The 12159-nt window shown below is 47.4% G+C and overlaps 2 protein-coding genes across 7 annotated transcripts in view; one reads left to right on the forward strand and one right to left on the reverse strand.

The window, feature by feature from the left end:
* The window catches only part of LOC107319261 (uncharacterized), a 141460-nt gene extending 133730 nt beyond the window's left edge, over positions 1-7730 (forward strand). For 3 of the 6 annotated variants that reach the window (XM_085551124.1, XM_085551122.1, XM_085551123.1), the window contains one exon: positions 1769-7730. In XM_085551124.1, the coding sequence (XP_085407250.1) occupies positions 1769-1853 (85 nt within the window). In that variant the 3' untranslated portion in view covers positions 1854-7730. The remainder of the gene's footprint in view (positions 1-1768) is intronic. The other 3 variants (XR_014947540.1, XR_014947539.1, XM_085551125.1) reach the window with 2 other exon arrangements.
* The window catches only part of LOC107319257 (uncharacterized), a 30304-nt gene continuing 23138 nt past the window's right edge, over positions 4994-12159 (reverse strand). Inside the window, exons 10-13 of the mRNA XM_085550606.1 lie at positions 10921-10997; positions 8773-8845; positions 8178-8360; positions 4994-7773 (exon numbers count right to left, since the gene is read on the reverse strand). The gene's annotated coding sequence lies outside the window, so the exon portion shown is untranslated. The remainder of the gene's footprint in view (positions 7774-8177; positions 8361-8772; positions 8846-10920; positions 10998-12159) is intronic.

The following is a 12159-nucleotide window of genomic DNA, read 5'->3' on the forward strand; positions in this document are numbered from 1 at the left end:
TGAAGGACTCTGCATGCTTCCAAGTGTGTAACCTGTCCCCTCGTACTGGTCCTGTTTTCAGCTCTCGAAGTAGCAGTGCTATTTATTAAGGTGTGACCTCAGAGCTGTAGGACTTTGAGAGCTGAGAGGATGGTGGCTTCAGCTTGGAGCCTTTCGCTTTCAGATATCCTTTAATCGGAGGGAATGGTAAATTGAGGCCTATTTCTGGATTGTTCAGAACAAAAGACTTGACACTGGACATTCTCAGCTGCTGATAATCCCTGTTGTCCTCTATGTATTGATGGCTCTATCTGGGAGGCAGGGCTGACATCCCCCCTTACCTTGCACTACTTCTGGAAGTGATAAAGTTGTACGTAAGCAGGAAATGGTTGCAAATGCTTTGAAAATGCAAATAGTGTAGAAAGGTGAATATCACAAAGAGGATGACTGTATTATTGAATATACGGATAGTGAAAAAACACCAAGATTGTCATTAATTAGACGTGCAGTTAATGAGCAGAGTGTTGAGCTCTGAGGAGCAGGCAGGCCTGAGAGGAGAGGGCAATAAGAGGGTACAAGAAAATGCCGCCTTGTCTTTGTCGCTTCCTTTTGTACCTCCTCCCTAAGAGGAGCTGCAGGGCAGTGCAGTGGGTGAGAACATCCCAGCTGGAACGTCTGCCCAGAGCCTTGGGGAGCTCGTCTGTGGGGTCAGGGCTGGCTTGGCCATGGGGTCAGAGGTGGAGGGGAGGGAGGAACATGCTTTGGCCTATATTCCAGATTGTAGGGCTGGATTAGGTGCATGCACTTGGGATAGGCTAATGAGAATAGGGATATGTCAGAATGTCATTGTGCAGGAGAGAGGCTTGATCTGCTGTGCCATGAGTGCTGCTGCCCTCGTGGTGCCTGGGCACATCAGACAGGACAGAGCTCACCACAGCACTCACAGGGGAGCGATGTTAGGCACTACGGGTTGGTCCAGCATGAGTAACTGCAGGGGTGTGATGCAGAGAAGGATGTGGTTCTTTTAATTCCTTCCCCTTGTCCCATTGTTTCCTTCCCGGGCGCACGCAAAATCTTCCTCTGCCTCTCCCTCCCAGCCCAGCTTTTCTCCTCTCTTTGGCTGTCCTTTTGTCCTTTCCCTCCTGTAGAGCCGAGCTCAACAGCGTAGACCCACACCCAACAGAAAGGGACTTCTTTTGGCAATTTGTCCGTATCTGGGACCCATATGTCAAGCAAAACAATTGTAAATGGGCTTCATTGGCATTCCTTTGGCATGGAATGGCAGAAAGCACGGGCAGGAGTGGGTTCTTCAGAAAAGCTTGGATTTCACAGCTGTGCCCATGAGCGGCACTGGGGGACATTGTATGACCTCAGAGAGCCTGGTTCTGCCACAGAGCTACAGCGGAGCCCAGGTCCTGACTCCTTCACTGCAGGCAGGAGACTGGGAAGGTCGGGCTGTGTGCAAGCAGGTGCCTCCTGTGCCCTGGACATGGAGGACATGACCTGCACTGCCATTAGCTGTTAGAGCCACGCTCCCCCTGGCTTCAGAGGATGCATTACGTCTGTGTGAAGCACCACACAAGGTCAGGGCTAGATTGCCTCACATCACCAAAACAGATTCATGTATTTGTCCTAAAGCAAGGCTGGTGCAACAGGACAAAATGGAATAATGTAACAGCTGGGAGCCAGGGTGTACTGCAATGTCAGAGGAGAAATACCCTGGCAGCCCTATGGGAAAGCAATGGTGAACTCTACTGTTGGATTAACCAGGCTTTTTCTTTTGCCACAGTCATGATGTCAGAGCTTTTCTCTGCGTGCTGAAATTGCCATGTCTGGCACTGAGAGTCGCAGTGTGGTGGAGCTACAGCTTTTAATGGAAGTTCCCAGGCTGCGTGCCAGGACGCTGCAAACAGACACATTTATGGTTTTTCAGGTAAAAACATGAGTGATTTGTGACCAAGAGGAGGATGTGGTTCTTTCCACTCCTTCACCCCATCCTCTTCTAAGCCATCCAAAGCACACATGGCTCTGCGATGGAACCTTCACAGGGCAGGTAAACAATATTCCTATTGTAAATTACTTCAATATCTTCACAAAAAAATTAGTACAATCCCCACAAGCACAGACTGTTAAAACACTGTAAATTACTTGTCTGCCTTCACTGGGGTAACTCAACAAGTCCAGCAGCTGTGGGGCTTATCTCATATCTCTGCTGCTGAACCTGTGCTCTTCTGTCACTGACTCCAATGTATAACTTTGTTAACATCGAACAGCTTGTGAATTGGGAAAAAATTCCTCTAGGAGTTTGAAATTTCTATTTCCTCAGTAGACAGTAGACAGTACCCAAGTAGACAGGACTTACACTGTGTGATGTTTGAATTCTGCCATCAGAGCAGGAACTGCAGAGCAACGTTTTGGGTTTGACAGTGAGGAACGTGGCAGCTCTGCAGCCTTGTGGTGCATGTGACAGTACGACCGTGCTCACATGTACAAAGCCAGCTGCCATCCGTGTTGCAATGTTAAGAAAAGCTGAAGGCGTATTATGTCCAGCAACAGCCCCAGGGTGAGCAGGAACAGGTGTGCTGGGTGCACTGATCTATGACAAAGCAGCAGCTTATGGCCTCATGCTGCTGTTTTGTCAACCCGCTCACAGAGAAGTATTTGTGCCGTCGTTGGTCCCGTGCTTCATGGCAGTATTTCTCTGGGGCTGTAAGCAGGGCACTGCTTGCCATCTCAGGTTGGGTAAGTGCCTGATGTTCCTCCTAACAATTATATAAAGTCTTTGTGCATCAATGAGAGGTGGTGGGAGATGCCTGTATATGAAATGCTGCATATGCAGTGTTATATGCAGTGTTATTACGGTGACCGGTGCTGGGCGATTTCTCCACCATCTCCTCCACTCAAGGCTGTTCAGATGCCTTGTAGACCAAATGCATGGGGAGCAGTAGTAGTTTTACTAGGCCAACTGATAAACAAACATATGTTGGGAGCCGTTCCCAGGGCCACGCAGCAGTTCTGTGAGATGGAGGACTCCCGGGCTTTACCAAAGGTCCAGAAACCACTGTTTCTCCCCTTGTGGCCAGTCCTGTCTCAGCAATATTTTGATTGCTCTCCTGTAAAAACTTTTCCTTTTTCCCCCTCTGGGCTGTTAATGTTACCACAGAGATATTTTCTATCAACCCACTCCAGAAAACTGAAGTTATTCTGAAAAAGGAATTAAGTAAGGAAGATTTACTGCAGTTTAAAAAAGCCAGCGCTTGCAAGACACGGCCCCCAAGGAACGCTCTGTGATCCAGAGATCATTTCGTACCATTGCATTGGCAGTACTTCCTTGGTCAAAGCCCTTCCGTGTTTCTTCCTGGGATATTAACGTGAGTTTAATCATCAGTTAAAACATCTGGCAAGATGAGACTTGTTTCCAGAAGTGGTTTGATTGGAGTAGCACATTGTAATTCAATTTCCAATTTTAGTGGCACATTTTTTGCAGCACTGATTATCAAGTAGTTATTGGTTTCACCCCCTTCCCAATAACTGGGGCAAAATTCGGAAGCATTTCAGGCTGATCTTTGCAGAGCAAGAGCAGGACAGTTTGTTTATTCCCCGTGTGGGATTTGTTCTGCATTGACTGCATTGCTGGGTGTCCTCACCTGTCTGTGCTGCTGTCTCCTGGCTGTGTGTTGTAACCTGAAGGGGATTAGAGATGGCTGCAAGGTGAGTCCAGTTTTAACATCTAAAGCTGAGTTAATGGAGTCAAATGGTACTTGGATTTCTGATTCTCTCAACAGAAGGGCCACCTGCCTTTATGATGGATGGCACTTAATCACAAACCAGGACACTTCCAGTGTGGCAACATCTCCAGGCTCTGCAGGAAGAGCCATGGCTGTGCTGAGCCGGGTCTGCTTGGTGGTGCCAAGCCAAAGGAGCCCCCAGTCACCATCACCAAGCCATGAACACAGGTGGGACCAGGCCTGCTCCATGGGCCCAACAGAGTGGAGTGAGTATTGTGAGTATTGCACATACATCAGGTGCCCTATTGGCAGGGGTGGGTCCCTGTAACCTCAGGGGGTGTCATAGGGTGAGATGAAGCTTTGGCAGCACTTTAGAAATGCAGGATTGAAGTTACTGGTTCTCCCAAGCTTATTGCCTGCTATGGATGGCCCCAGCAGGCAGTCTGCTCCAGCACTGCCCTAAGTGCAGAGCACTGACCTGGATCTCAAGTGGCACTGCCACTGTCACAGCTCTCCCATGCGGTGGAGCAGAGCTCCTTTGCTCACACTTGCTCTGTAGGCACGAAACAAGGTGAGCCCACTGCCATGCCAAGGGACGTGTCTGTGTCTCAGCAACCTGCTGTGGCAGCAGCTGTATTACCTGCATAGTATGCTCTTCCTGCTTTCGGTTTCTTTCCCTTTCTGGATGTGCCACACTGGCACATCCCCGTCCTGTCCCGGTGGTGGTGGAGCTGCCGGGAGTGCCCTGAGCCAACCCCAAGCCTTCAGCTGCTGCCAGAGCCCTGGCAGACCCTGCACTGCCCCAGCATCCCAGCAAAACCTGCAGGGTGTTGGTCCTGCAGCCCCGGCAGCATCCCTTGGAAGCTGCCATCACCTCGCTGCCTGCTGTGGCCACCGAACGATGCCTGGCAGAGGTGACTCAGCGGCAGGGAGCCCTGCTAAGGCCCTGGCACATCCCTGCACTGAAACACTGCCTGCAGCCTCCTGCCTCTGCCCAGCTCGCCCTTCCTGCCGCCTTTCCCCTGGGGTCCTAACTCCCGACTTTGTTGCTCTATAAACATAATAACAATAATTATTCTCTCATTGGACACATAGCCATCTTCTTTGTTTGCAGGCTTAGATAAATATCATTCAAATCATGGAGTCTGATTCATGAGTCAGGATGATGGCAGCCCTCCAAAACCTCCTTGCCCATGGAGAGTGTGTTTGTGTGAGAGAGATAGAGAGTTTCACTGTACGAAGAGTAAGAAACTGGAAGCCAAGTGAATTAAATACAAAGCAGATAATTATGTGTAATTCATTTACTGACTAATGATTGCACCTGGTACAGAGGTATATGAATCCATTTCACTCCGCATTTGTTCTCAAAAACAATCTCTCTGCACAAGATAAAAACTAGGCCTGTGTTTACATTGGTGTTATTGGCAGATTCTGTCTCTTTGGTTCATTCCCCCTTTCTTCTCACCATGTTTCACTTTTCCTGAGTTCACCTGATGTCTCCTTGGCAGTGACAGCTGCTCTGTGCAGGTAGGGGCCGGGTGTCACAGCAGAATGGAAGCTTTGCTTCTCTCCTGCAGGCTGTTGTATGCTCAGTTCACTGCTCAGGTCCTCTGTGATGGCTGGTGCTCAAAGCAAGGATTGCTGCTTCTTGCTGAGTGTGCCAGCACCATCACAAAGCTGGGCTCCGTCCAGTAATCTATCCATTAATGGGGTGCAGTAGAGGTAAGTGCACACTGTTCATGCAAGTGGGAGCAGGCTACATCTGCAGGCCCTGGCTGAGAGCAGATTTCTGTTGTGTGTCCTTTAAGGCCAACTTTGGGAATGGAACCAACTGGAATGACAAAAGGAAGAGGGAAGTTACTTGGCAGTTTGAATAGAAGCTGGTTAGTAAATCGTGGCATGCTCACACTGAAAGAACACGCTTTGTTCACCTGTGTATGCTTTCCAGCATTATTTCCACTGAGTCTTTACTGAAGTGTAATAGTGAAGCTGAGCTGGTGGCTGCCAATGGAACAGCTGTAGCAGCAGATCTAACCACCACTGCTGCACACACACACAGTGGGAGGCGTCTCCCTGCAGCCACCACCAGCACTGTGCAGTGCCAGGAGAGCATCACTGCTGCCCAGCTCCTCCGCTCCCAGCACAGCACTGCCCTACACCCTGCAGCGCTCCCAGGGAAGTGGCACAAGCAGTGGAGGTGCTGCTTTCTCCATCTGTGGCAGCCACAGGTAACAAAAGCATCAGCAATTAAAAAAACAGAAGTAACCTTGTGCCCCAGTATTGGAGTGATTTATCATTAGAAAAGCCAAAACCAGCTCATCTTGTTCACAAGGGCTCCCACTGACTAAAGCCGCAGTCAGCACACGCTTCGGTTCTGATCCCATGCAATCCTTTTCCGATGAAGACCTGACAAGCCAGAACAGATTGCAGGCTGGGAGATACTCGTGGGGCGATAGTACTTTACCTGTAGGTGGATCCTCATTTTAGATAGCACGAAGCAGAGCTGGTGAGCTGATTCACTGCTGTACTCCTGATATTCACCGGAATAACACCACTGAATCACCAGCAAAGTTGAAATAACAAATGATAAAATGGGACCATTGTGTTGAAGTTTGCAGCACGTATATGGAAATGACTGGCTCAAATCAAAGGTAACAGCTGGTGGGAACGACCCCAGCATTCCTCATGGGACTTTATGTTTTATTCAGAAGAAGAAGGAGGATGAGGAGAACTTCAACAGCTTCTGAAAAGACTCAATTTTGTGTTTCATGTATTTCTGCAGACCAGCTAAAGCTTAGAAACTGCTAAGTTAAGAAACACAGTCCTGGTTTCTATTTATGAAAACGCTTGCAGAACAACTGAAAAGAGCTACGTAACTGTGATTTTTTTGCAAGTAATGCTCTGGAAAAGCAACTAAAGGCAACAGGCAAGCTTGCAATTAGTAGTTCTAATTATAAAGTGTATACAGAAAACAATGTAGCATCATAAGTAAAGGCCAAGTTCAAATGATGCAATAGGAATAGTAGAACACCATGTAACAATGGGCAAAGCATCCAGCGAGAGGAATACTTCTAAGGGAGCCGCAGGCTTTCCCATGATAGCAACAAGAACAAAAAAAGGAGAAAATAACAGCGCTGTATTCTATGTAACTTCTACAGTAATCCTTTCTCAGTGCCACCCAATGCTCGTGCTTCTGTTGTAGCCCTCAATCATCCCTGGATGACACAGCTGCAGAGTAGGACCCAATTATTGCAGACTGGGGGGGGGGGAGCTTCCCTGTGTTGTGTATCCAGGGACCACTCTGTGCCTCGCTCCCACTTCCATTAATCACAACAGCCATCAAATACCGCTGCCTGCAGCACTGTACTTCTACAGGCAAGCCACATTTCTGTCACATACAGGTTAACAAGTGTTTGAAAGAAGGAAAAAAGGAAGATGCAGGGGTCTTTGCCGCATAGCCTGGTGTGTATATGTGTGCCCCCTAAACTTCTCCAGTCTCTGACAGCACTCCATGTACTGCATGGGAGCTGCAAACCTCCAGTGTTAGGCAAGGCCCTCTGCTCTGCACCAGTGTGTGCAGCAGCAGCACAGGGTTACGTGCTGCGCTGAAGAACTGCTCTCAAAATTAAGACCTGGGTGCAACCAGAGAAGGTGAAGAGACACAATACCTTAGGGAAATGGTTTTATTTGTTCTGCCTGGATGCATATATGGCAATCACCCATGTAGCACGATCCACAATGCTGAAAACCATTTCATTATGTTCTATAAGTAAGAGCCTGATGTGGTTCAATTGTATCAATTATGCAACTCTTCTAAGTGGTGTAGTCAAGGGTAAATGCAGGCAAAGGGCACTCCCTTTGTACCTGCTTCTGCTCTGGGCACTTCTAATATTTACCTGCTCCTCATATACCACAGACAGATGAATCTGCCCACTTCTACTTACCGCTGTATCAGTGACTCCTCTTTGGTCAAGAGCTTTTCTTATGCACCGATGACACAATAAAATAGAAAATGGAAGTCAAGATGCTGCTGTGTGTTTGTTGTGCAGAATCTAAGTAAGTGTGGCTGTAATTTTGAGTAAAGCATCGCTTTTAAACAATGTTTAAACTGACACTATTATTATGCAATATAATTAATTATAGCTAGAAGGGCATTTGAGGTTATTTGGCACTACCTTCGTCCATTTCATAATTATACCAAGAGAATGACTAAGTTGTGCCTAGGCTAATTGTATCCATTTGGTTTTATCCCTCCTCTCTGCCATCCTCAGTCACTTGCATTCTGATCTAGGAGTTCTTTGGAGGAGTCTGGATGTGTTTGTGCCAAATACAATGGAGCCCAGGCTGGCTAGTCAGCCTCAGGTAACAGTGCAATAGAAGCACTAACAATAGCAATAATAATTACTGCTAGACAAAGTGATAAGTACAAAACAAATGTCACTTTTTTCAGTCACTGTTATAGTTACTTACAGAAGATTGATCCTTGCCTGCTCCTGCTCTGTGCATTCTAGGATGTGTAGCCAGAAGATTAAGTTCTTTGGTATGATGTGATGTCCTCCAGATGTACTGGGAGCCCTGCAGACACCTCCAGAGAGCAGCTGAAGAGCCGCAGCAGATGGCCATGGCAGCATGCAACGCACCAGCCCCACTGCCCTGTGTATCACAGGGGTCCAGTGTTCAAGGAATGCACAGTGCAGCTCAGAAACTTGGGCTGATGGTGCTGCAGTGCAGGCGCCACTGTGCGACCTCTGTGCTCCAGGGCCTGCAGTTTGCTGCTGGTGTTAGGGCTGCAGCGAGGATGGCAGCTCACCCGGCCTCTGGAGCCAGGCTGGCTGCCTGACAGCCCGGCCACAAGTGCCATGCCATGTTGGAGCTCAGCAGCTGCCCTGAGCTGGCAGGCTGTGCGCCAGCCAGACTAACTGGCCAGAGGTGGCAGTGAATAAAGAATCTCTTCTGAATGTTACTTGGCAATGTCAGGATTAAAACCAAACAACCAACAAAAACAAAAATAATAATGATAACAGTGATTTCCCCAGAAAGGAATCAGGTTAAGAAATGGTCTTACCTTAAGAAAAGGCTCACTGTGGCTCTCCAGAAGGAAGCTGGCAAGCAGGACGGCAGCTGACATTTTACATGGTCTGACAGAGACAGGGCAAAGGGGAATGGTTTTAAATAAAAGAGGGGAGATTCTGGTTAGATATTATTAGGAGGGGGGTCAGAGGGTAGTGAGGCACTGGCACAGGCTGCCTGGAGAAGCTGTGCATGTCCCATCACTGGAGACATTCAAGGCCAGGTTGGATGGGGACCCTGTACAGCCAAATCTGGTGGGTGGTAGCTCTGCCCATGTCAAGTGGGTTGGAACTAGATGATCTTTAAGGTCTCCTCTGACCTAAGCCATCCTGTGATTCTATGACTGTTCAGCTACAATGAAAGGCTACAGTCTTCAGCTGGTGGCTGGATATTGGATTGCACTCATAAAATAGAACTGCCTGCAAGGGCTGAATGCCATAATTAACAGGCGTTTTTCAGAAATTATTGGTTAATGCCATATAATAGAAATACTGCCAACTGTTGTTGTTAAAACTTGGTTCGTTCCTTTGGTGGCAATGCATGATGATTCAACACTGCTTCAATGGGAAGATACCTTTGTTTGTTACATATCACTTTGTTTTTACAATGGTTTATGTGGCAAAGAATATAAATTCTGAAACTTAAATACAGCTTCAGAAAGTAATTTGAGTGGTACCTGGGTCCTGAGCAATCACAGTACTGGCAATGCAACAAGGCCTTTTTATCATATCATTGCATTAATGATCCAGTCCCACTCCCACAGCAGGCAATGTGGCCTTTACCACCAATGCTGTTAAAGCAGGAATTAAGCTTAAAGGGTTCTAGAACAGGCAAACATGCTAATATAAGTTTCACATCCATCTGGTACATTTCTCATGCAGATTACACATGGCCACCCAGAGAACTGCTGCACATTTTTAGTAACAAACTCCATGAGCCATACCAGGGAATACAGGTTGTGCTGAGATAATGAGCTCTACTCATATGATGCAGCTGTCTTATCACCTAAGAACATTTTCACAATATTGCAATAGGGACCGAAAGGTTATTTCTCAAACCTTGTCTGTCACCCAGTTGGTACCAGCTGAAAAGTTTCTGTTTGATTGCTAAAGAGTAGAAAGCAATGAACACACATTGGCAAATCTTAGATCAGGCGTGATGTGGATGTTGCACACCTCAGACTAACGCCCACCTTCACTTCAGGGAAAGGAGAAACCAGACCTGCAGACACACTAATCGCTCCTGCTCTCAGAGTTCCCACTCACCTGTATGGAAATGAACTGCAGAACCTTGCTGCTTTCTATTTACTGCACTTAGAGCCAGTGATCTCTGAGTACTTCCAGTCATCAATTACATGGCTATTACAGCATTTTATGATGTAAAATCCTCCTAATGTACAAATTAAAAATGTATATATGTAGTCTGTGATGAGATTGACAATTCTGATACAAGAGGGGGAGGTGAAGTCCAATCTCTGCTCAGCTGGGAGGAGCACAAAGGTGATGACACACCACTTAGTTTTGGGACAGCTTGGAGGTGTGGGTGTATGACCCGCCAAACCAGGGTCACTTCACCCAAAGCAGGGCAAGCAGCAGCCCTGGGCTGTCACGCACAGGATTCAAACCATCAGACTGTGCCAGATTCGAAATGAGAGCTCCCAAAGCCTGCTTTCTGGCTGCACCCACTGCTGAGCAGAGACCATGCATCCCATCAAGTGCAGGAGGTAACGTCCTTCACCTGCTTCTAAGAGAAGGCACTATAGAGCACCGAGGCACAGACAGTGCACAGTGCACAGCACAGCAGTGCTGGTGGTGGATGCATGCAGATGTGGCTGAAGAAAGCAAAATAGGATGCATCAGCACCAAAGGGATCTGGGCAGCCCATCCCACTGGCTTTCAGTAGCACTGAACATGACGGGCTCTTGGACCAACCTGTGTATGCCAGACTGCCATGTGATACTGCTAAGTGACTCTTGTCAGTAGAGCATAGCAACTTGCCAAGGGGAGAAGTAGAGCCTTACAATTGGAAAGCAGGCACCAAAAGACACACATAGGGCTGGAAGATGGACAGTCCCAGCACCCAGATCAGAAATAAAGCTGATTTTACAGTAAGGATTTCAGTATATGGTCTGTCTGTTGCTCACCTGGTCTGAGAACCTCCCTGGCAGCAGCGTGCCCATTAGTTGACATGCTGTATCAGATGACACTGCTATTACAATGCCTACAGAGGTAGGGAAACAACACTGAGTTTGTTAACAATGTTAACAACACAGAGTGAATTGATTCCTCCTGCCTGCATTGCCATTGCTGTTCTATTCCATCCACTAAACTAGGCTTTAGGAGACAGTTTATTCCCTTCTCCAGACCCCCATGTATCACTGTAGCTGCAGTACTGCTGAAGGCCAGCTAGAAAAAGTTGTGAATTCACCTTCTCTTTTGAAATGTTACTCCATCCACCCACACCTCTTTCTTCTTTGCTAACTCCAGTCATCCATCCCCAGGACCTACACCCACACCAATCCCAACTCACTGATGAACATACATGGAAACAAGCCTTGCTAAACAGATTGCAGCTCCTGCTCCATAGCTGTGTTTATGGGATCATTTGGATACTAAATCTAATACATAAATGAGAACTCACTGGTTGTTTAAGGTCTTTGGATTTAGTGCTTGCTCCATGAAACAGGTTACTCAGCAGAGCAGCTCTGGGTGCCCCAGGACACAGGGCTCAGCCAAGTGGAGGCCTGACCCCAAAAAGGCTAACACTGGTTCTAATGCTGTTTGGGAACTTCTCCCCATAGCGACAGGACACTCAGAACCTGAGTGAGGAGACACCTGAACCATTCAGGAGGACTCCAGCTTCCACCCAACACAGGCCCCATCAGCCAAGCTACCAAAGGTGCTCTGGAGACCCACACCTCACTCCCAGGGAAAGTCCTGCATGCTGGGGACTGAGGCCCCATGAGCTATCAGTTAAAACTTCTCACTTTATAGCAACAAGGTCCTGTAAAAGATGGAGGATTCAGAACAAACAGAAAACTCAGCATGGCACACTGATGCAAAAAAGGTTTCAAAAGGTCAAGGCAGGGAGAAGTGGACTAACTCTGGTATTTTAACGGCTTGGCATTGATGCCATAAATTAAAAGGAAGTTTGCTGGATGTTTTATTTTGCGTGTGTGGTAAACTGTACAGTTAGAGTGTGAATAAACCTCTTTTGTCAATTTTACTACCTTTCTGATATAAAAATAAATAAACTTAAACAAAGAAGAAGTGGAGACCTGCCAAGCCAGCCTACTTTGGTTAAGAACTGCACTGACAAGGGAGCGATTGTGTCTTAAAGCTGAGGGGCTGAAACGATCAGCTTTTGGGGGCTGGCAAAGCTG

Source organism: Coturnix japonica, chromosome 6 (assembly GCF_054131305.1).
Source record: "Coturnix japonica strain WE chromosome 6, WE-NBRP24, whole genome shotgun sequence".
NCBI lineage: Eukaryota > Metazoa > Chordata > Aves > Galliformes > Phasianidae > Coturnix > Coturnix japonica.